Source organism: Topomyia yanbarensis, unplaced genomic scaffold (genome assembly GCF_030247195.1).
Source record: "Topomyia yanbarensis strain Yona2022 unplaced genomic scaffold, ASM3024719v1 HiC_scaffold_12, whole genome shotgun sequence".
Taxonomy (NCBI): Eukaryota; Metazoa; Arthropoda; class Insecta; order Diptera; family Culicidae; genus Topomyia; species Topomyia yanbarensis.
This window is the reverse complement of record NW_026683294.1, coordinates 330898-352443: the sequence shown is the minus strand read 5'-3', so window position 1 is coordinate 352443 and position 21546 is coordinate 330898. Positions and strand designations below refer to the sequence as shown.

Here is a 21546-nt window from a genome sequence, read left to right as displayed (position 1 = left end):
ACACAGAATGTTCAGCGGGTGTTAGTTTGGACGGTGCGGACAGTGCAGTAAATTGAATGCAAACTTCCAGTGTACTTTTCACAAGCAGTAATTCAATTTTGGTTGATTTAAAACAACAGTCCGTAAAATTTTACCGGCACCGATCGAATAGTAACTTTCAACCGTCATCTACGCGTTCCCAAACAGAGCCGATGAATACGATCCTAAACAACAGACACCGGACCCCCGGTTATCATATTCGCAGACTTGCATCATCGTGCATCCATCAACTCGTCGTCTACAACTGTGTGTGGAAGAAAACCAAACCAAACGAACGCGCAATGGCTGAAACTGCTATCGACGTTGCTGCCACGGCCCCTGCCGTCGTCGCCTCTCCGCCAGCTGCCAAAGCACCACCGAAGCAGGCGGCCAAGGCTAGCAAGAGTGACGCCAAGAAACCGAAAAAATCTTCAACCCATCCACCAGTGAGTGAGATGGTTCTGGCTGCCATCCGGACCCTGAAGGAACGGAGCGGATCATCACTGCAGGCGATCAAAAAGTACATCGCCGTCAACTACATGTGTGACGTCGCCAGGCTGGCTCCGTTTATCCGGAAGGCTTTGAAAACGGGTGTCGAGAAGGGAAACATCACCCAGACCAAGGGTACCGGTGCTTCCGGATCGTTTAAGGTGACGGTCGAAGCAAAGAAACCGGCTGGCGATAAGAAACCACCATCGGGTGCAGCGAAAAAACCGAAGAAATCGGCTACTAAATCCGGGGAGAAGAAAAATCCGCCGGCTGGTGGTGGTGAGAAGACCAGCAAGCCCAAGGCGGCGATCGCGGCCGCTAAGAAATCGGCTACGAAGAAAGCGAAAGCTGCTGCCCCTGCAAAGGCGGTAACGGCTGCCACTAAACAGAAAGCCACCAAACCATCGAAGGCTGCAGCGAACAAGCCGAAGGCACCTAAGCCAAAGAAGGCCGCCACCGCCCCGAAGAAGGTCACCGCCGGCAAGAAGTAAATTCCCGACAACGTGCGCGTCCTCCCAAAACAACAGTCCTTTTCAGGACTAACAAAATTGTAAAGAATTGATTGATGCTTATTTTCCGTCAATGCTCCGTTCCCCCCATGAGTTTTCTAGCTTGAGCAGCACACCCGCATTCAACTGGCCCGCCGATTGGCAAGATAAATCAGTCGTTAGTTTGATTAAACAAATCACTATAGTAAATAGGCGCGGTTTCTTGCTCAGATAAACGTACGTACAGGTAAATTAATAGCAGGCCGTGGTTTTCTGTTGCCTTAACAAACAAACAAACAAACAGAGCAAGTATAATATTACTCTGATTAGCAAACAACGCGCTTATTTTGGCTATAATAAAACAGAAAAATTGGCTGGCACAATAAACAAACGAACGAACGATAATTACCGATTTTTTAGCCTAAATTGGCGAACGTATTGTATTGATCGATCAACTTTGAGATTACAAATTGTGTTGGGTACGGTTTCTACGAAGATCAAAAGTTTGAAGACTGGGAAGTTTATTGTATTAACAAGTATGATCCAGAAGTGTGTTCTTTTTGCGGCAGAATTTTCTCACACGCTGGGGGTCGGTCATATAATGGGCTGTTTTAAACTGAATAGAATAGACGACAAAAAGACCGTTTTCCGTCTTAACGAAAAACAGTCAACTAGCGCGGTAAGGGGAAAGACTACTTCCACAAACTACAGCAAAACACATTTGATTAGAAAAATGGACAGAGAAAAAAATGACAACCTTTTTAGCTCTAATGAAACAAACAAACAACAACAACTAATGTTTATATAAACTATGTGTACATTTCAATTCAACTCTTTACCAGAACGTGTTTTGGTGGCCCTGAAAAGGGCCGATGACGATGGTGTGTGACATCCGGCGGCGGGGCGGGCGACGATTTACTTCGAGCTGGTATACTTGGTAACGGCCTTGGTACCTTCCGATACGTCATGTTTGGCCAGCTCGCCCGGTAACAGCAAACGAACGGCGGTCTGTACCTCGCGGGAGGTGATCGTCGACCGTCGGTTGTAATGGGCCAGACGAGATGCTTCGTTAGCAATACGCTCGAAGATGTCGTTCACGAAGCTATTCATGATGCTCATCGCCTTCGACGAGACACCGGTGTCCGGATGGACCTGCTTCAGCACCTTGTAGATGTAGATAGCGTAGCTTTCCTTGCGGCGTTGCTTTCGCTTCTTCTTCTCTCCTCCTCCTGCTTTTGTGGCGATGTTCTTCTGTGCCTTGCCACCGCCGCCGCCGGATTTTTTCACAGCCTTTCCGCTGGCTTTCGGTGCCATAGTAACGACGTGGTTGTGCTGCTGTTAACGCTCTCGATGCGAACTGCGCTGACTGATTGGTAGCAAAAATCACTACATATCGCTTATATACGATCGTGTAGCGAGACGAAGGTTCGTCCTTTTTTGTGTTTAGCGCGTTTCGTTCGTTCGCTACTCCGCCCCTTTGGCGAACGATGTGCAATGAAGCGAATGCATAACAAGGGGTGCTGTGTGCGCGAGTGGCATCAGTGTTACTCGTATTGTCTACGTGACTACACACGAACGCGCACAGCGATAAACCTACGACAATGTCTGCACGCGGTAAAGGAGGAAAAGTGAAGGGAAAGCCAAAATCCCGCTCAGTTCGTGCCGGTCTCCAGTTCCCTGTTGGCCGAATTCACCGTCTGCTGAGGAAGGGAAATTATGCTGAACGTGTCGGTGCCGGAGCACCCGTCTACTTGGCAGCTGTAATGGAATATCTTGCCGCCGAAGTACTGGAGCTGGCAGGAAACGCTGCCCGCGATAACAAAAAGACCAGAATCATCCCCCGTCATCTGCAGCTGGCCATTCGAAATGACGAAGAGCTGAACAAACTGCTCTCCGGTGTGACCATTGCCCAGGGTGGCGTGTTGCCTAACATACAGGCCGTACTGCTGCCGAAGAAGACTGAAAAGAGGGCCTCCGCAGCAACTTAAATCCCGCTTCGCCCGAGCTGAAAAAAAAACGCCCTTTTCAGGGCGACTATTTTCTTCTGATAAAAAGAGTTAATTTGATTTTCACTCCGATAATCATCAACGTACATTTCTGTGAGCATTGCACAAGTTTTTTTTTTGCAATGCTCGTCAGACGCTTAATAATAGTTTCCCTCATATCATGGCATTGACGATTTCACCCAATCTCTCAAAAGTTCACTCATCGATTTGGTGCTAAATCACAAATCGGCCGCGCAAGATTTCCCTCAATGGGTCTTGTTTTTCACACGCTACTACTGTCGATCGGTACGAGGTGGTGCTGCTGGCAAAAAATCCCCCCATCGGCGTGCTTTCTAACAAACACACACAGCCACCCGCCTGAGCATTTTTGGAGGGAAACGGAAAATTTCTGCTAATAATTCTTAGTAAAATATGATTGGTTGTGGTCCTGAAAAGGACCGTTTGTTGCTGTTTCGTTCTGGGGGGTGATGGGCACACACCAAATTTAGGCCCGCTCCCCACGGATCCGGCGAGCCAGTTGGATGTCTTTCGGCATGATGGTCACTCGCTTGGCATGGATAGCGCACAGATTGGTATCCTCGAACAAACCAACCAGGTAAGCCTCGCTGGCTTCTTGAAGGGCCATGACGGCTGAGCTCTGGAAGCGCAGATCGGTTTTGAAGTCCTGCGCGATCTCACGAACCAGACGCTGGAAGGGCAGCTTGCGGATTAGTAGCTCTGTCGACTTCTGATAGCGACGAATTTCTCGCAGCGCGACAGTTCCTGGTCTGTAGCGATGGGGCTTCTTAACGCCACCCGTAGCTGGGGCACTTTTACGGGCAGCCTTCGTTGCCAACTGTTTGCGGGGAGCTTTCCCTCCGGTGGACTTGCGGGCGGTCTGTTTCGTACGGGCCATGGCGCGAAAATGCTGCTCTACTACTGCTACCACTGTGGTGCTGTTCAAACGACGAATGATGACCAAAACAGACCGACCGATTTTTTTTATAGTCGCGAATAAACACTACTATATCGCCTGTCTCGCTCGTGTACGTGCCATGTGCCTTTTCGTTCTGTATACGGTTCGATTCGGCTACTATACTTCCCCCACCATTTCCATTCCGGAGCCAGTGTTGCCAGACTTGATTTTTTCAGCTTTTCATTAGATTTGCAAAAAAATATTCCTAAAAAGAAAAACTATGTATGAGCAAAAAAAATCGCCTAGAAATCAATAAAATTCCAACAGTAGAAGAATATCAAACAGAAATAGTTTGTTCATCAGTAACAATTTGTTCCATCATAGATCAGTATCAGATATCGATATTTAAGTACCATAGAAGCCAATATAACGTACCATGTAGACGGATGTATAGAAAATCTTTATAAGTTAAAAAAAAAAAACCCGTTTGTTTTTCGATTTACTTTTTCTTTCTTTCTTTTTCAGGAGAATCAATTTCCGGGCAATCGTTTTCCAGGGAAAATGCTACCATGTCAGCATTAGTCCGGATAAAGCAGATTTCGGCAATCCCAAGCTACTAAAACAGTGGCAACAGTGAACTTCGTGTTCGCGCTATTTCCCCTTCAAACCAACACATCACGAGTAAGCATATAGATAGCAAAATGGTAATCTACCTAGGCGGCGGCGACTGAGAATGTGTGTGCATCAGTATAAAAGCGCTACTCAATGGGCCGAATTGCAACATTCGGTATTGGAATCTCGCTGCTGCAGGTGTGCTGCGCTAGCCTACTAAGCTATTACCTACAACAACCAAGAAGATGACTGGCCGTGGCAAAGGAGGCAAAGGGCTCGGCAAGGGAGGCGCTAAGCGGCACCGCAAGGTGCTTCGTGACAATATCCAGGGCATCACCAAACCCGCCATTCGTCGTCTGGCTCGACGTGGAGGAGTGAAGCGAATCTCCGGTTTGATATACGAGGAAACCCGTGGTGTGCTGAAGATTTTTCTGGAAAACGTTATCCGGGACGCTGTGACGTACACTGAACATGCCAAACGGAAGACCGTCACTGCGATGGATGTCGTCTATGCGCTTAAACGCCAGGGACGCACATTGTACGGTTTTGGTGGTTAAGCCCTACCACGACGTTCACGACAACACAAAAGGCCCTTTTCAGGGCCACCAAATGTTTAGAAAAAAGAATTAGTTTGAAATGTATCCTTCATATTTTCATTCATGTTGCAGGGGCGTACTGTTTAGTGTGCGATTTTGATTGATATGCGAGAGACCAGTGTTACGACAACGCGCTCAGTCGCTGGGTTTCCCTTTTTTTTTTTTTTGTCGTGACTAACGACTTACCTTTCAATATAGGGGCCCCTTTTCAAAATTTCGGCAGAAAAATGATGTAAGATTTTGAACGCTTATATCTTTTGTTGTACTGAATGGATTTAATCAATTTCTTCGGCATTTTGTCGAAAATATTTGTACCAATGTTGTATTAAATTTTGGAATATGTAGGACATTCATTATCAACGGAAAAATAGTGTTTTGAAAAATCTTTCGAAAACGACTCGGAAAAGTGAAAATTTTCAGCCCATCCCGCACAGAGCCGTCAAAATGGTGCAGCAAATGAACAATAAAATAATGAAAAGTTTATATATAGGTTCACTACATGTTTGTTCCTTTGATTATTCGTATTGGGTTGCTTGACGAGAGCAGTTGGTGGGGGAAAGCCGGCATATTAGTTTCGGTTATGTCATTAGAACCCGGGCGGAAAGGAAAGGCTCATGCACGCCACGAGAACGAGCGAGAAAGCGATAGTAGTGAATATTAGCGAAAGCGTTACGTACAATTTGAACCTTAATAACTTTTCTTCTACTAAACGGATTGCCAATCTTGTTTCATAAATCGGAAGGAAAACGTTCAACGCTTGCTACCGATACGTTGTTTGCTATATAAAATTTGTTTAAATAGTTCAAAAACTACTTTAAATGAGAATCAACATTAATGATAAAACCTATAAATAGGGGTGTCGCAGCTTTTCTCAAAGCCAGACGTGTGTAAGACGCAGTGCATAACAGACGTGCGTGGTCGTGAGAAGCTGCATCGGACGACCAATCAAATTGGCTACCACCGGAGAGAGGAAAAACGGTGGTGGCGGTGAGAAGGCCAAAAAGCCAAAGGCTAAGAAACGCAGTCACTGAAAAGGCGGTAGTAACTGCCACTAAAAATGCTACCAAAACATCGAAGGCTGCAAAGCGTACTCATTCGGTGTGAGCTACGAAAGGGGAAAGATTGTATGGATGTACGCAGTAAAAACAATCTTCGGCAAGGTTTGAATTGTTTTAAAAGATTCCCGTCTTGTATCAACATAGACAAACCGTCCTTATTAGGACGAATGCAAAATGGAAAAAGAATTTAATTAGAAAGTTTCTTTTATTAACCAGTATTAAGTTTGCGCTTGGTAATTCTGTACTTTTACCAGTGAATCATGAGAAAATGTTTTTCTAATCTACAAATCCGAAGGTTTTTGCAAATCCTTCCAAGAAAATCAGTGAATGTGGCAACTCTGCCACTAAGCGAAAGCTACACCAAAACGAATGATGAAAACATTTTCATTTATCGAACAAAAGGACGGCCTTCCATCTGCATTGTAAAGTCTATAAATAGGAACACCATGATGAAAACTGTGCTCATTCGGTGTGAGCTGCGAAAGGGGAAAGATGTATGTACGCAGTAAAAACAATCGTCGGCAAGGTTTGAATTGTTTTAGATTCCCGTCTTGTATCAACATAGACAAACCGTCCTTATCAGGACGAAGGCAAAATGGAAAAAGAATTTAATTAGAAAGTTTCTTTTATTAACTAGTATTAAGTTTGCGCTTGGTAATTCTGTACTTTTACCAGTGAATCATGAGAAAATGTTTTTCTAATCTACAAACTCGAAGGTTTTTGCAAATCCTTCCAAGAAAATCAGTGAATGTGGCAACTCTGCTACTAAGCGAAAGCTACACCAAAACGAATGATGAAAATATTTTCATTTATCGAACAAAAGGACGGCCTTCCATCTGCATTGTAAAGTCTATAAATAGGAACACCATGATGAAAACTGTGCTCATTCGGTGTGAGCTGCGAAAGGGGAAAGATGTATGTACGCAGTAAAAACAATCTTCGGCAAGGTTTGAATTGTTTTAAAAGATTCCCGTCTTGTATCAACATAGACAAACCGTCCTTATCAGGACGAAGGCAAAATGGAAAAAGAATTTAATTAGAAAGTTTCTTTTATTAACTAGTATTAAGTTTGCACTTGGTAATTCTGTACTTTTACCTGTGAATCGTAAGAAAATGTTTTTCTAATCTACAAACCCGAAGGTTTTTGCAAATCCTTCCAAGAAAATCAGTGAATGTGGCAACTCTGCCACTAAGCGAAAGCTACACCAAAACGAATGATGAAAATATTTTCATTTATCGAACAAAAGGACGGCCTTCCATCTGCATTGTAAAGTCTATAAATAGGAACACCATGATGAAAACTGTGCTCATTCGGTGTGAGCTGCGAAAGGGGAAAGATGTATGTACGCAGTAAAAACAATCTTCGGCAAGGTTTGAATTGTTTTAAAAGATTCCCGTCTTGTATCAACATAGACAAACCGTCCTTATCAGGACGAAGGCAAAATGGAAAAAGAATTTAATTAGAAAGTTTCTTTTATTAACTAGTATTAAGTTTGCACTTGGTAATTCTGTACTTTTACCTGTGAATCGTAAGAAAATGTTTTTCTAATCTACAAACCCGAAGGTTTTTGCAAATCCTTCCAAGAAAATCAGTGAATGTGGCAACTCTGCCACTAAGCGAAAGCTACACCAAAACGAATGATGAAAATATTTTCATTTATCGAACAAAAGGACGGCCTTCCATCTGCATTGTAAAGTCTATAAATAGGAACACCATGATGAAAACTGTGCTCATTCGGTGTGAGCTGCGAAAGGGGAAAGATGTATGTACGCAGTAAAAACAATCTTCGGCAAGGTTTGAATTGTTTTAAAAGATTCCCGTCTTGTATCAACATAGACAAACCGTCCTTATCAGGACGAAGGCAAAATGGAAAAAGAATTTAATTAGAAAGTTTCTTTTATTAACTAGTATTAAGTTTGCACTTGGTAATTCTGTACTTTTACCTGTGAATCGTAAGAAAATGTTTTTCTAATCTACAAACCCGAAGGTTTTTGCAAATCCTTCCAAGAAAATCAGTGAATGTGGCAACTCTGCCACTAAGCGAAAGCTACACCAAAACGAATGATGAAAATATTTTCATTTATCGAACAAAAGGACGGCCTTCCATCTGCATTGTAAAGTCTATAAATAGGAACACCATGATGAAAACTGTGCTCATTCGGTGTGAGCTGCGAAAGGGGAAAGATGTATGTACGCAGTAAAAACAATCGTCGGCAAGGTTTGAATTGTTTTAAAAGATTCCCGTCTTGTATCAACATAGACAAACATAGAATTTAATTAGAAAGTTTCTTTTATTAACTAGTATTAAGTTTGCGCTTGGTAATTCTGTACTTTTACCAGTGAATCATGAGAAAATGTTTTTCTAATCTACAAACTCGAAGGTTTTTGCAAATCCTTCCAAGAAAATCAGTGAATGTGGCAACTCTGCTACTAAGCGAAAGCTACACCAAAACGAATGATGAAAATATTTTCATTAATCGAACAAAAGGACGGCCTTCCATCTGCATTGTAAAGTCTATAAATAGGAACACCATGATGAAAACTGTGCTCATTCGGTGTGAGCTGCGAAAGGGGAAAGATGTATGTACGCAGTAAAAACAATCTTCGGCAAGGTTTGAATTGTTTTAAAAGATTCCCGTCTTGTATCAACATAGACAAACCGTCCTTATCAGGACGAAGGCAAAATGGAAAAAGAATTTAATTAGAAAGTTTCTTTTATTAACTAGTATTAAGTTTGCACTTGGTAATTCTGTACTTTTACCTGTGAATCGTAAGAAAATGTTTTTCTAATCTACAAACCCGAAGGTTTTTGCAAATCCTTCCAAGAAAATCAGTGAATGTGGCAACTCTGCCACTAAGCGAAAGCTACACCAAAACGAATGATGAAAATATTTTCATTTATCGAACAAAAGGACGGCCTTCCATCTGCATTGTAAAGTCTATAAATAGGAACACCATGATGAAAACTGTGCTCATTCGGTGTGAGCTGCGAAAGGGGAAAGATGTATGTACGCAGTAAAAACAATCTTCGGCAAGGTTTGAATTGTTTTAAAAGATTCCCGTCTTGTATCAACATAGACAAACCGTCCTTATCAGGACGAAGGCAAAATGGAAAAAGAATTTAATTAGAAAGTTTCTTTTATTAACTAGTATTAAGTTTGCACTTGGTAATTCTGTACTTTTACCTGTGAATCGTAAGAAAATGTTTTTCTAATCTACAAACCCGAAGGTTTTTGCAAATCCTTCCAAGAAAATCAGTGAATGTGGCAACTCTGCCACTAAGCGAAAGCTACACCAAAACGAATGATGAAAATATTTTCATTTATCGAACAAAAGGACGGCCTTCCATCTGCATTGTAAAGTCTATAAATAGGAACACCATGATGAAAACTGTGCTCATTCGGTGTGAGCTGCGAAAGGGGAAAGATGTATGTACGCAGTAAAAACAATCTTCGGCAAGGTTTGAATTGTTTTAAAAGATTCCCGTCTTGTATCAACATAGACAAACCGTCCTTATCAGGACGAAGGCAAAATGGAAAAAGAATTTAATTAGAAAGTTTCTTTTATTAACTAGTATTAAGTTTGCGCTTGGTAATTCTGTACTTTTACCAGTGAATCATGAGAAAATGTTTTTCTAATCTACAAACTCGAAGGTTTTTGCAAATCCTTCCAAGAAAATCATAGAATGTGGCAACTCTACTACTAAGCGAAAGCTACACCAAAACGAATGATGAAAATATTTTCATTTATCGAACAAAAGGACGGCCTTCCATCTGCATTGTAAAGTCTATAAATAGGAACACCTTGATGCGAAGCGTACTCATTCGGAGTGAGCTGCGAAAGGGGAAAGATGTATGTACGCAGTAAAAACAATCGTCGGTAAGGTTTTAATTGTTTTAAAAGATTCCCGTCTTGTATCAACATAGCTATCTACAAACCGTCCTTATTAGGACGAATGTAAAATGGAAAAAGAATTTAATTAGAAAGTTTCTTTTATTAACTAGTATTAAGTTTGCGCTTGGTAATTCTGTACTTTTACCAGTGAATCATGAGAAAATGTTTTTCTAATCTACAAACTCGAAGGTTTTTGCAAATCCTTCCAAGAAAATCAGTGAATGTCGCAACTCTGACACTAAGCGAAAGCTACACCAAAACGAATGATGAAAAGATGGGTTGGTGATGTATATGACATAACAGGGGTGTCGTGACCACACTTCGAAGTTATTTCAAATCTTGCAAAGCATAAATTGACATAATTTCAATGATTGTTCCTTTATGAATGAAATGACAAATTTTCAGGTCAACGCGGCAATAACTTTGCAATTTATAGAACAATTTTATATTTTTAGTTATCATATATTAACTGTCATCTCTTCCAAACAACTTAACCCTCTGCTGCCAACCCCGTGGTTTTGCAGGGTTAAGGAGAATCATTGTAAAATGTCCAATACATGATTTTATGTTGTTACCTCCACTAAAAACACTTCAGAACACTCCCACCTGTCATACATGCACATTGTCTGCTTGTTGAAATCATTATATGAAATTATTGACCTGTATTCAATGCGGAGAACTCGTTAATAAAATTGTTTTGCTGAATATACTAACGAACGGGATCCCCAGGAAAATTTCGCTGAGCCCGGTGAATCGAACTTAATGCGTAAAATTTAGCCATTTGAAAGAGATACAAGCAGAATTTTAAGAATATGATCATCGCGGTTATGTCCCGGACATTACCCGCTCCTAGGTTTTTGCTAAGTGTGTTCATTTTTGTACGAAAAAGATTCCGATGGTTGTTTCGAGAGATTTTAACATTGATATTTCAAAGGAAGAAAATTGTTCATTTCATGAATGAATGTCTCAACCAGCTTAGAATCCAGCGCATCCCCTATCAACGCAGACGCCAACAATAAAGGTTCTTTTCAAAACCACCATAATTATTATAAAGAATAACTTGAAACAATCCCACATATTTCATTGAGTATCATTCGATTTGAATTACAAGTCAAACGAGTAGTCACGACACTCCGGTTATGTCCTAGACATTACCCACCCATCTTTTTCATATACGCATTTCCTTTTTCTTTCTCCTGAGCTTGCGTATCATGGGACAAAACTGCTCGTTTCTCGATAGCAACGAACCGCCGACCGACTCTTTTTTTCGCGCGCGCGTTTTAGCTTACCACGCTTTCACCTACCTGTCTACCTATGAATTTGCGTACCTTTAACTGGTCTGAATGATAAAAGTAAAGTTGATGGCTGGTGAGTTAGTACTGTATCAATCAGGAAGCAATTACAACACACACACACACACACACACACACACACACACACACACACAGGAAGAGAGAGATTGAGCAACCGTAAAAAAAGTCCAGCTTGTGATCTGTGTCGGGGGACAATCGTTCCCATCGATGCGTGCGCTGAATGAAGCACCTGGGTGTGATGGTCGACGCGTGCGGTTTATCAGCTCACAGCCATGTCGACGACTATGTATGCGAGAAGTCTGCTACACAACGATGTAGCGAGTTGATCAGTACATACTAAATAATAGAATTTTGAGTTAGCCAAAGCAATTCGAAATAACACTGATGATTAGAGCACTAAAATCCAAATCCGCAACTAAAATGTTGGATTTTTTTCGAGGTATTTCTCTCTGTCTGTCTCTGCCGTCGAAACAAGAAAGCATTTCGCGAGCGCGTTGTACGGTTCTACGAGCAACACAAGAATCTCGGCGAAAAGTGCACGGTACAATATTTCAAAGGGGAAAACGTTGCGCCATCGACTGTTTACAACACCTTTCGACGCTGCAATCTCAATGCCGCTTGCCGGTTGATAAAAATTATTTTGGGTAAATATTTTGTTTTGCACGAAGCAAGTTACTTCCCTCGCAAAAAAAGCAAAAAAAAAAAGAAAAAACACACAATCGTTCCCGAATACCCATTCGATTCCATTTGTACCCTAAAAAGCACAACCCGCTTCACAATTTGCTTCAGTGTTGCCCAATCGCAGATTTCTTCCGGATTTCGTTTTGAGAGCCACGAATTGCAAACAAGTGGACTGGTAGAAGATCACGAAATGTATTAGCAAAGTTGACATAGACGCCGTACTACGCGCCTGTTCCGACATCAAACGGAAGCTTCGCCGAACAGCATCCAATTACGGATCGGTTTGAAATGTTCATTAATTTTTGGCCAACAATGGAGAACGTATCTTCTAATTTCAATCAAATCGTTTGTCTTTTTTTTTTTTTTGACAGGTTGAGAAAAAAAAATCCAAAATTTGTGTTGCCACCCGTTAACTTTTTGTGTTTTAGTTATTTTAATAACGAAAGTTTTCAGCAAAGGACCAGCCGACCGAAACGTTTTCCGCAGGTCGCCAAATTACGAGCACTTCCGCTCGAGCAAATATGTACAAAAATGAAATAATTTTATATAGAGAGAAGTTTTCTTTCGATTGGATAGCACCGAAAAGGTTTTCCAATTGCTAGAAGGTTCAAATTAACCTATTTTCCACAATTCAATTTGCACGTGCCGCCATAGTCGGATACATGATTTGATAATATTCGGCCATACGCTTAACACAGAATGTTCAGCGGGTGTTAGTTTGGACGGTGCGGACAGTGCAGTAAATTGAATGCAAACTTCCAGTGTACTTTTCACAAGCAGTAATTCAATTTTGGTTGATTTAAAACAACAGTCTGTAAAATTTTACCGGCACCGATCGAATAGTAACTTTCAACCGTCATCTACGCGTTCCCAAACAGAGCCGATGAATACGATCCTAAACAACAGACACCGGACCCCCGGTTATCATATTCGCAGACTTGCATCATCGTGCATCCATCAACTCGTCGTCTACAACTGTGTGTGGAAGAAAACCAAACCAAACGAACGCGCAATGGCTGAAACTGCTATCGACGTTGCTGCCACGGCCCCTGCCGTCGTCGCCTCTCCGCCAGCTGCCAAAGCACCACCGAAGCAGGCGGCCAAGGCTAGCAAGAGTGACGCCAAGAAACCGAAAAAATCTTCAACCCATCCACCAGTGAGTGAGATGGTTCTGGCTGCCATCCGGACCCTGAAGGAACGGAGCGGATCATCACTGCAGGCGATCAAAAAGTACATCGCCGTCAACTACATGTGTGACGTCGCCAGGCTGGCTCCGTTTATCCGGAAGGCTTTGAAAACGGGTGTCGAGAAGGGAAACATCACCCAGACCAAGGGTACCGGTGCTTCCGGATCGTTTAAGGTGACGGTCGAAGCAAAGAAACCGGCTGGCGATAAGAAACCACCATCGGGTGCAGCGAAAAAACCGAAGAAATCGGCTACTAAATCCGGGGAGAAGAAAAATCCGCCGGCTGGTGGTGGTGAGAAGACCAGCAAGCCCAAGGCGGCGATCGCGGCCGCTAAGAAATCGGCTACGAAGAAAGCGAAAGCTGCTGCCCCTGCAAAGGCGGTAACGGCTGCCACTAAACAGAAAGCCACCAAACCATCGAAGGCTGCAGCGAACAAGCCGAAGGCACCTAAGCCAAAGAAGGCCGCCACCGCCCCGAAGAAGGTCACCGCCGGCAAGAAGTAAATTCCCGACAACGTGCGCGTCCTCCCAAAACAACAGTCCTTTTCAGGACTAACAAAATTGTAAAGAATTGATTGATGCTTATTTTCCGTCAATGCTCCGTTCCCCCCATGAGTTTTCTAGCTTGAGCAGCACACCCGCATTCAACTGGCCCGCCGATTGGCAAGATAAATCAGTCGTTAGTTTGATTAAACAAATCACTATAGTAAATAGGCGCGGTTTCTTGCTCAGATAAACGTACGTACAGGTAAATTAATAGCAGGCCGTGGTTTTCTGTTGCCTTAACAAACAAACAAACAAACAGAGCAAGTATAATATTACTCTGATTAGCAAACAACGCGCTTATTTTGGCTATAATAAAACAGAGAAAAATTGGCTGGCACAATAAACAAACGAACGAACGATAATTACCGATTTTTTAGCCTAAATTGGCGAACGTATTGTATTGATCGATCAACTTTGAGATTACAAATTGTGTTGGGTACGGTTTCTACGAAGATCAAAAGTTTGAAGACTGGGAAGTTTATTGTATTAACAAGTATGATCCAGAAGTGTGTTCTTTTTGCGGCAGAATTTTCTCACACGCTGGGGGTCGGTCATATAATGGGCTGTTTTAAACTGAATAGAATAGACGACAAAAAGACCGTTTTCCGTCTTAACGAAAAACAGTCAACTAGCGCGGTAAGGGGAAAGACTACTTCCACAAACTACAGCAAAACACATTTGATTAGAAAAATGGACAGAGAAAAAAATGACAACCTTTTTAGCTCTAATGAAACAAACAAACAACAACAACTAATGTTTATATAAACTATGTGTACATTTCAATTCAACTCTTTACCAGAACGTGTTTTGGTGGCCCTGAAAAGGGCCGATGACGATGGTGTGTGACATCCGGCGGCGGGGCGGGCGACGATTTACTTCGAGCTGGTATACTTGGTAACGGCCTTGGTACCTTCCGATACGGCATGTTTGGCCAGCTCGCCCGGTAACAGCAAACGAACGGCGGTCTGTACCTCGCGGGAGGTGATCGTCGACCGTCGGTTGTAATGGGCCAGACGAGATGCTTCGTTAGCAATACGCTCGAAGATGTCGTTCACGAAGCTATTCATGATGCTCATCGCCTTCGACGAGACACCGGTGTCCGGATGGACCTGCTTCAGCACCTTGTAGATGTAGATAGCGTAGCTTTCCTTGCGGCGTTGCTTTCGCTTCTTCTTCTCTCCTCCTCCTGCTTTTGTGGCGATGTTCTTCTGTGCCTTGCCACCGCCGCCGCCGGATTTTTTCACAGCCTTTCCGCTGGCTTTCGGTGCCATAGTAACGACGTGGTTGTGCTGCTGTTAACGCTCTCGATGCGAACTGCGCTGACTGATTGGTAGCAAAAACGATTTTTTTTTAACGATTTAATATATGTTTATTTCAATATTTTGTTTTAGTATATACATGTAATTGGTAGTTTAAGTGATATAGATTGTTTTCTCTTCATCTTTGTTATATCAATTTTGTGTTTGTTTGATGGTAATTATTGATTGTTCAGGCACTACCGAATTGACGGAATTTGTTTGTTTGATTGTTTTTCCTAACCTAAATCCTAACCTACTATTTACAAAATTTACAACTTAACTCTAAAAAAGTCTGCGTATTAGCTCGAAATTTGAATTTTGGCATTTTTCTCTGAAATTTGCATATGTTTTATCTAATCTTGCGATGACGGTATCAATACCCGCAAGTGTGTGAACTAAATTGGTTCTGGTATCGAACGGTAAATTTAAAATCATTTTTAATGTTCTGTTTTGGAACACTTGTAGTTTCTTCTTGTGTGAAATCGCGCTGGTCTGCCACACAACACTGGCGTAGTCAATCACGGGAATGAAGATCTGCTTGTAAACAGCCAACTTATTGCGGTCGGAGAGTTTAGAGCGCCTGTTGATGAGAGGGTAGAGGCACTTAACCATAAGAGAACACTTGGTGACTGTTTTTTCGATGTGCTGACGAAACAGTAGCTTGGAGTCCATCAGCAGACCAAGGTAAATTGCTTCTGTAGTCCAATCGATTTGTGTTCCTCCAAGTGACACTCTGCAGTTGGTCGGAGGATCCAGTCTCGCTGTTTGCCGATGCTTAAACAGGATCGTTTGTGTTTTTGGGAGGTTCAATTTTATCTTCCATTTGTTGGTATAGTCGACGAAGATGTCGAGGCATCGTTGCAGCTTACTTCGAAGCTCGGTCACTTTCCTCCCTTTCACAAGGAGAGCAGTGTCGTCCGCAAACAACGACAGCCATGAGCCGTCGGGCATGCGAGGAATATCCGAAGTAAACAGGTTGTATAGCATCGGACCGAGGAGACTTCCCTGGGGGACACCAGCTGGTATGCTATAAACGTTGGAGACTGCTCCCTGAAGTGCGACTTTAAATGTTCTATCGCGGAGATAGCTTCTAACGATTTGTGTGAGATAGATTGGAACGTTAGACACGCAAAGCTTGTAGATGAGCCCATCGTGCCACACGTTGTCGAACGCTTTCTCTACATCCAGTAGAGCCATTGCAGTCGACTTGGAGACAGCTTTGTTCTGCCTTATAATATTTATCACTCTCGTTAGTTGGTGCGTCGTTGAGTGGCCTCTCCTGAAGCCAAACTGTTCAGTCAGGAGGATGTTATTTGTTTCCACAAACACTAGTAGACGGTCCAGAAGCAACTTCTCGAAGATTTTACTCAGCGATGACAATAAACTGATAGGTCTGTAGCTGGTGGGTGCGGTGGGATCTTTACCGGGTTTGAGAATAGGGATTATTTTGGCGATTTTCCACGCGGAAGGGAAATATCGTAACTCCAAACATTTGTTAAAAATGTTTGCCAGTGATGTTAGGGCTCGGTGACTGAGATTTTTCAGTATCAGATTGAACACTTCATCAAACCCGGGGGCCTTCATGTTCTTGGTCTTTCTTATTGCCATGCGAACTTCGTCAACTGTCACCAGCTGATCCTGAGGGACAACGCAGATTGTCTCATCTAGCAAGCGCATTTTATCCTCTACTGCCGTTTCGAGTGGACTTCGCATACCATTGCCAATGTTGTGCGAGCGTGCAAAGTGGTCACCGATGATATTTGCTTTTTCGAGGGGAGAAACATGCAGATTGTTGGCAGATTTCAATGGTGGGATTTGTTTGGGTCGGGATTTTAGCACCTTGGCAACTTTCCAGAATGGCCTGGAATGATCCTTAAGGCCCTGCACTACCTTACCGAAGTTCTCATTTTTCAGCCGATCCATTCTACTCTTAATAACTTCGTTGAGGTCCGAGACGAGCTGTTTTTTAACCAGGTCACCAGTTCTTTGGAACTGCCGTCTAAAAATGTTACGAAGGCGAATGTGGTATTTTGTGTCACGGTCAATGGAAATGGTGTTTGCTTTCACCGGAACTTTTCTGATGCATGCCCTATCTGCACCATCCAACGCTTGCTGAAACCTTTCCAGACAGCTGTCGACGTCGTTTGTATCAGTAAGAGGAGGATTTTCTTCCAGTAGCGAGTCAACAGTTCTCTGGAAGACCACCCAATTAACCCTGTGGAAATCTTTCCTAAGATGGATCGGGGACGCAACAACTTCACCACCGAATTCGCAAGTTACCGGAAAGTGATCGGAGCTGAGTTCAGAGAGGGTTTGCGGCTTAGAGATTTCGGTGTTGGACAAGAAAATATCCAGAGTAGAGGGCACACCAGCCGGAGAGAGGAATGTGGGCTCGTCAGGAAAATGAACACTATAATAGCCAAGTTGGGCATCTTCAAAGAGTAGGGAACCATTCTGATTTTTCCTGCTATTCCTCCACAGGTTATGTCGAGCGTTAAGGTCACCACCGATTATGTATTTAGCGTTCGATCTCGTAAGTTTGGACAAGTCATTTTTGAATTGTCTAGCCAAACCATTGGTAGTATAGCATTGATGTGGACAATAGACAGCGAAGATTTTAATTATCCCTTCTGAAGTTTCGATTTCAACTCCTAAACATTCGATGACGGTTGTGACAGGTTGCGGCAGCATTAGAAATTTGATGCCCTTTTTCACTATGATCGCTACGCCTCCTCCGCGAGAGTGTGTTCGATCCATACGCACCGTGGTGTAGTTTGGTATGGAGAACGGGATATCAGGGGAAAGATATGTTTCGGTTACGATACTTACATCGATGGCGTTTGTGTTGATGAAGTCTACAAGCTCGATCTTTTTCACTCGGATAGAGTGAGCATTCCAGTTCATCAGACGGAGGGGTTTAACAGCCATAACGAATGACCATCAGCCCCAGAACGTAGATCTGGTCTTGGCGAGTGCGGCACTGTCGTAACTGGCCACACATTTCAGTAAAGATGCCCGTCAGCTGCTCAGCTGAAAACAATGTCGCGGATTGCTGGTCCGGAGAACCATCTTGGCCACCATTGGTTGGAAGTGCCCACGGGTTAGTGGTGGGTGCCCACGGTCGAGATAAAGACGTATCCTGACGAACGGTAGAAGTGCTGAGTTGAGTGGTAGGGACCACCGGATGACTATCAGGAGGACTTATTGGAGGAGTCGCAGTCCCTGATCTGCTGGGAGCCAGCATGGGGAAATTTGTGGTTGTAAACGCAGGCACTTCCTGTCGCTTCCTTCCGGCTTGGTTCTGTGTAGAGGCTTGTTTCCGAATATTTTTGTATTCCTCTCTCTTCCAGCAGGAACGATTTGAACCTCGATGCTTCCCACCACAGTTTGCACAACGGTATTCGATGGCACCTTCCACCAAACAGTCGGCAGTGCTATGCGGCTGAGCACAATAGTCGCAACGGGGCTTTACATTGCAGTTCCGGGTACCATGGCCGAAATTTAAGCATCGTTGACATTGTGTTACGTCGCGATTTGTGCCACGATATGGCTCCCAGCGAATAACTATTGATCCGATTGAACGCACCGCCTGAAGTGCATTTAGCGTTACGGTACCTTTTGGAAAATGCACTAGAAACAGGCAGTCCCGAAAGGTTTTAACTTTTTCGCGGCGTGACATCTGGAAAACTTCTATTGGCTCCAGCTTGTAGTGAACGCGCAGTTCCTCCTTGATATCTTCAGTTGCCATCACAGGCAGCCCGCGTATCACCGCCTTGAACGGCTTTTCACCGGCAAAGTCGTGGGTGAAAAACTGCGTTTTACTGCTTTTCAGATATGCCGTAGCTTTTCCGAAATTTTCTTTTGTTTGCACCATCACTTTTATGCCGATTCGGCAGATTTTGTATTCAGCCGAAACACCTAGCGCTTTCATGGTTTTCATCAGCTTTTCGAGCGGGACCGACTTAACCATGATGGGTGGAATTTTAATTTTCACTGGCGGCTGTAAATCTTCTTCAAGCAAATCCTGCATGGATCCGCCGAAATCACCAACGTCACTGATATTGGTTGTAGTTTTCGCTGCGCTCGCAATGCTCGCTGGGGGAGCCGAATACACTGACATTCGGTCTCTTTCTGACCGCAATCTCTTGCCGTCCGGTTCCTTTGGACTTTTCAGCGCTTTTGCGCTCTTGCTTTGTTTGGGGCTGGCCTTCGAGCCGCCCGACCGGCGTTTCCGTTTCGACATACGACCGAATTGTCGAACGGACACCGCAACCGAACCAACTAGCTACCGAACGAAAAACTAAACACGCGGCGACAAAAAAAAATACACGTCTGAACACGTTAAGACACGACGAACGAATGGTGGTCTTGGTAGCAAAAATCACTACATATCGCTTATATACGATCGTGTAGCGAGACGAAGGTTCGTCCTTTTTTGTGTTTAGCGCGTTTCGTTCGTTCGCTACTCCGCCCCTTTGGCGAACGATGTGCAATGAAGCGAATGCATAACAAGGGGTGCTGTGTGCGCGAGTGGCATCAGTGTTACTCGTATTGTCTACGTGACTACACACGAACGCGCACAGCGATAAACCTACGACAATGTCTGCACGCGGTAAAGGAGGAAAAGTGAAGGGAAAGCCAAAATCCCGCTCAGTTCGTGCCGGTCTCCAGTTCCCTGTTGGCCGAATTCACCGTCTGCTGAGGAAGGGAAATTATGCTGAACGTGTCGGTGCCGGAGCACCCGTCTACTTGGCAGCTGTAATGGAATATCTTGCCGCCGAAGTACTGGAGCTGGCAGGAAACGCTGCCCGCGATAACAAAAAGACCAGAATCATCCCCCGTCATCTGCAGCTGGCCATTCGAAATGACGAAGAGCTGAACAAACTGCTCTCCGGTGTGACCATTGCCCAGGGTGGCGTGTTGCCTAACATACAGGCCGTACTGCTGCCGAAGAAGACTGAAAAGAGGGCCTCCGCAGCAACTTAAATCCCGCTTCGCCCGAGCTGAAAAAAAAACGCCCTTTTCAGGGCGACTATTTTCTTCTGATAAAAAGAGTTAATTTGATTTTCACTCCGATAATCATCAACGTACATTTCTGTGAGCATTGCACAAGTTTTTTTTTGCAATGCTCGTCAGACGCTTAATAATAGTTTCCCTCATATCATGGCATTGACGATTTCACCCAATCTCTCAAAAGTTCACTCATCGATTTGGTGCTAAATCACAAATCGGCCGCGCAAGATTTCCCTCAATGGGTCTTGTTTTTCACACGCTACTACTGTCGATCGGTACGAGGTGGTGCTGCTGGCAAAAAATCCCCCCATCGGCGTGCTTTCTAACAAACACACACAGCCACCCGCCTGAGCATTTTTGGAGGGAAACGGAAAATTTCTGCTAATAATTCTTAGTAAAATATGATTGGTTGTGGTCCTGAAAAGGACCGTTTGTTGCTGTTTCGTTCTGGGGGGTGATGGGCACACACCAAATTTAGGCCCGCTCCCCACGGATCCGGCGAGCCAGTTGGATGTCTTTCGGCATGATGGTCACTCGCTTGGCATGGATAGCGCACAGATTGGTATCCTCGAACAAACCAACCAGGTAAGCCTCGCTGGCTTCTTGAAGGGCCATGACGGCTGAGCTCTGGAAGCGCAGATCGGTTTTGAAGTCCTGCGCGATCTCACGAACCAGACGCTGGAAGGGCAGCTTGCGGATTAGTAGCTCTGTCGACTTCTGATAGCGACGAATTTCTCGCAGCGCGACAGTTCCTGGTCTGTAGCGATGGGGCTTCTTAACGCCACCCGTAGCTGGGGCACTTTTACGGGCAGCCTTCGTTGCCAACTGTTTGCGGGGAGCTTTCCCTCCGGTGGACTTGCGGGCGGTCTGTTTCGTACGGGCCATGGCGCGAAAATGCTGCTCTACTACTGCTACCACTGTGGTGCTGTTCAAACGACGAATGATGACCAAAACAGACCGACCGATTTTTGTCGTGACTAACGACTTACCTTTCAATATAGGGGCCCCTTTTCAAAATTTCGGAAGAAAAATGATGTAAGATATTGAACGCTTATATCTTTTGTTGTACTGAATGGATTTAATCAATTTCTTCGGCATTTTGTCGAAAATATTTGTACCAATGTTGTATTAAATTTTGGAATATGTAGGATATTCATTATCAACGGAAAAATAGTGTTTTGAAAAATCTTTCGAAAACGACTCGGAAAAGTGAAAATTTTCAGCCCATCCCGCACAGAGCCGTCAAAATGGTGCAGCAAATGAACAATAAAATAATGAAAAGTTTATATAAAGGTCCACTACATGTTTGTTCCTATGATTATTCGTATTGGGTTGCTTGACGAGAGCAGTTGGTGGGGGAAAGCCGGGATATTAATTTTGGTTAAGCCATTAGAAGTCGGACGGAAAGGAAAGGCTCATGCACGCCACGAGAACGAGCGAGAAAGCGATAGT

General features: G+C 43.7%; 6 protein-coding genes across 6 annotated transcripts; 4 read left to right on the top strand and 2 right to left on the bottom strand.

Annotated features, from left to right (window-relative positions):
* The first annotated feature begins 320 nt into the window (after positions 1–320).
* Positions 321–1166, top strand: LOC131694704 (histone H1A, sperm-like). Its single transcript, XM_058983183.1, has 2 exons — positions 321–875; positions 1119–1166. Exons 1-2 carry the CDS (start codon positions 321–323, stop codon positions 1164–1166), a joined length of 603 nt encoding a protein of 200 aa, XP_058839166.1.
* Positions 1167–1910: 744 nt separating this feature from the next.
* Positions 1911–2249, bottom strand: LOC131694661 (histone H2B 1/2-like; the record flags this gene model as incomplete). The annotated part of the gene is made up of 1 exon (XM_058983141.1): positions 1911–2249. A coding segment is annotated over one exon (339 nt), but the record flags the coding sequence as incomplete, so codon positions are not given.
* Positions 2250–2596: 347 nt separating this feature from the next.
* LOC131694703 (histone H2A-beta, sperm-like) lies at positions 2597–4533 on the top strand. The gene is made up of 2 exons (XM_058983182.1): positions 2597–2847; positions 4422–4533. Exons 1-2 carry the CDS (start codon positions 2597–2599, stop codon positions 4531–4533), a joined length of 363 nt encoding a protein of 120 aa, XP_058839165.1.
* Positions 4506–5065, top strand: LOC131694645 (histone H4-like). The gene has a single exon (XM_058983125.1). It carries the CDS (start codon positions 4754–4756, stop codon positions 5063–5065), a length of 312 nt encoding a protein of 103 aa, XP_058839108.1. The 5' UTR covers positions 4506–4753.
* Positions 5066–13063: 7998 nt separating this feature from the next.
* Positions 13064–13909, top strand: LOC131694702 (histone H1A, sperm-like). Its single transcript, XM_058983181.1, has 2 exons — positions 13064–13618; positions 13862–13909. The coding sequence occupies exons 1-2, from the start codon at positions 13064–13066 to the stop codon at positions 13907–13909; spliced, it is 603 nt and encodes a 200-aa protein (XP_058839164.1).
* A 716-nt stretch (positions 13910–14625) lies between these two features.
* Positions 14626–14994, bottom strand: LOC131694709 (histone H2B 1/2-like; the record flags this gene model as incomplete). The annotated part of the gene is made up of 1 exon (XM_058983187.1): positions 14626–14994. A coding segment is annotated over one exon (339 nt), but the record flags the coding sequence as incomplete, so codon positions are not given.
* Between the last annotated feature and the right edge of the window lie 6552 nt (positions 14995–21546).

Excerpts from the sequence above, each read along its gene's own strand:
- LOC131694702 (XM_058983181.1), top strand. The coding sequence starts at position 13,064 with ATGGCTGAAACTGCTATCGACGTTGCTGCCACGGCCCCTGCCGTCGTC. Across the intron at positions 13,619-13,861 it reads CTGCTGCCCCTGCAAAGGCG|CTTGAGCAGCACACCCGCAT; the intron begins GTAACGGCTGCC and ends TGAGTTTTCTAG.
- LOC131694704 (XM_058983183.1), top strand. The coding sequence starts at position 321 with ATGGCTGAAACTGCTATCGACGTTGCTGCCACGGCCCCTGCCGTCGTC. Across the intron at positions 876-1,118 it reads CTGCTGCCCCTGCAAAGGCG|CTTGAGCAGCACACCCGCAT; the intron begins GTAACGGCTGCC and ends TGAGTTTTCTAG.
- LOC131694703 (XM_058983182.1), top strand. The coding sequence starts at position 2,597 with ATGTCTGCACGCGGTAAAGGAGGAAAAGTGAAGGGAAAGCCAAAATCC. Across the intron at positions 2,848-4,421 it reads ATCATCCCCCGTCATCTGCA|GAGAATCAATTTCCGGGCAA; the intron begins GCTGGCCATTCG and ends TTTCTTTTTCAG.
- LOC131694645 (XM_058983125.1), top strand. The coding sequence starts at position 4,754 with ATGACTGGCCGTGGCAAAGGAGGCAAAGGGCTCGGCAAGGGAGGCGCT.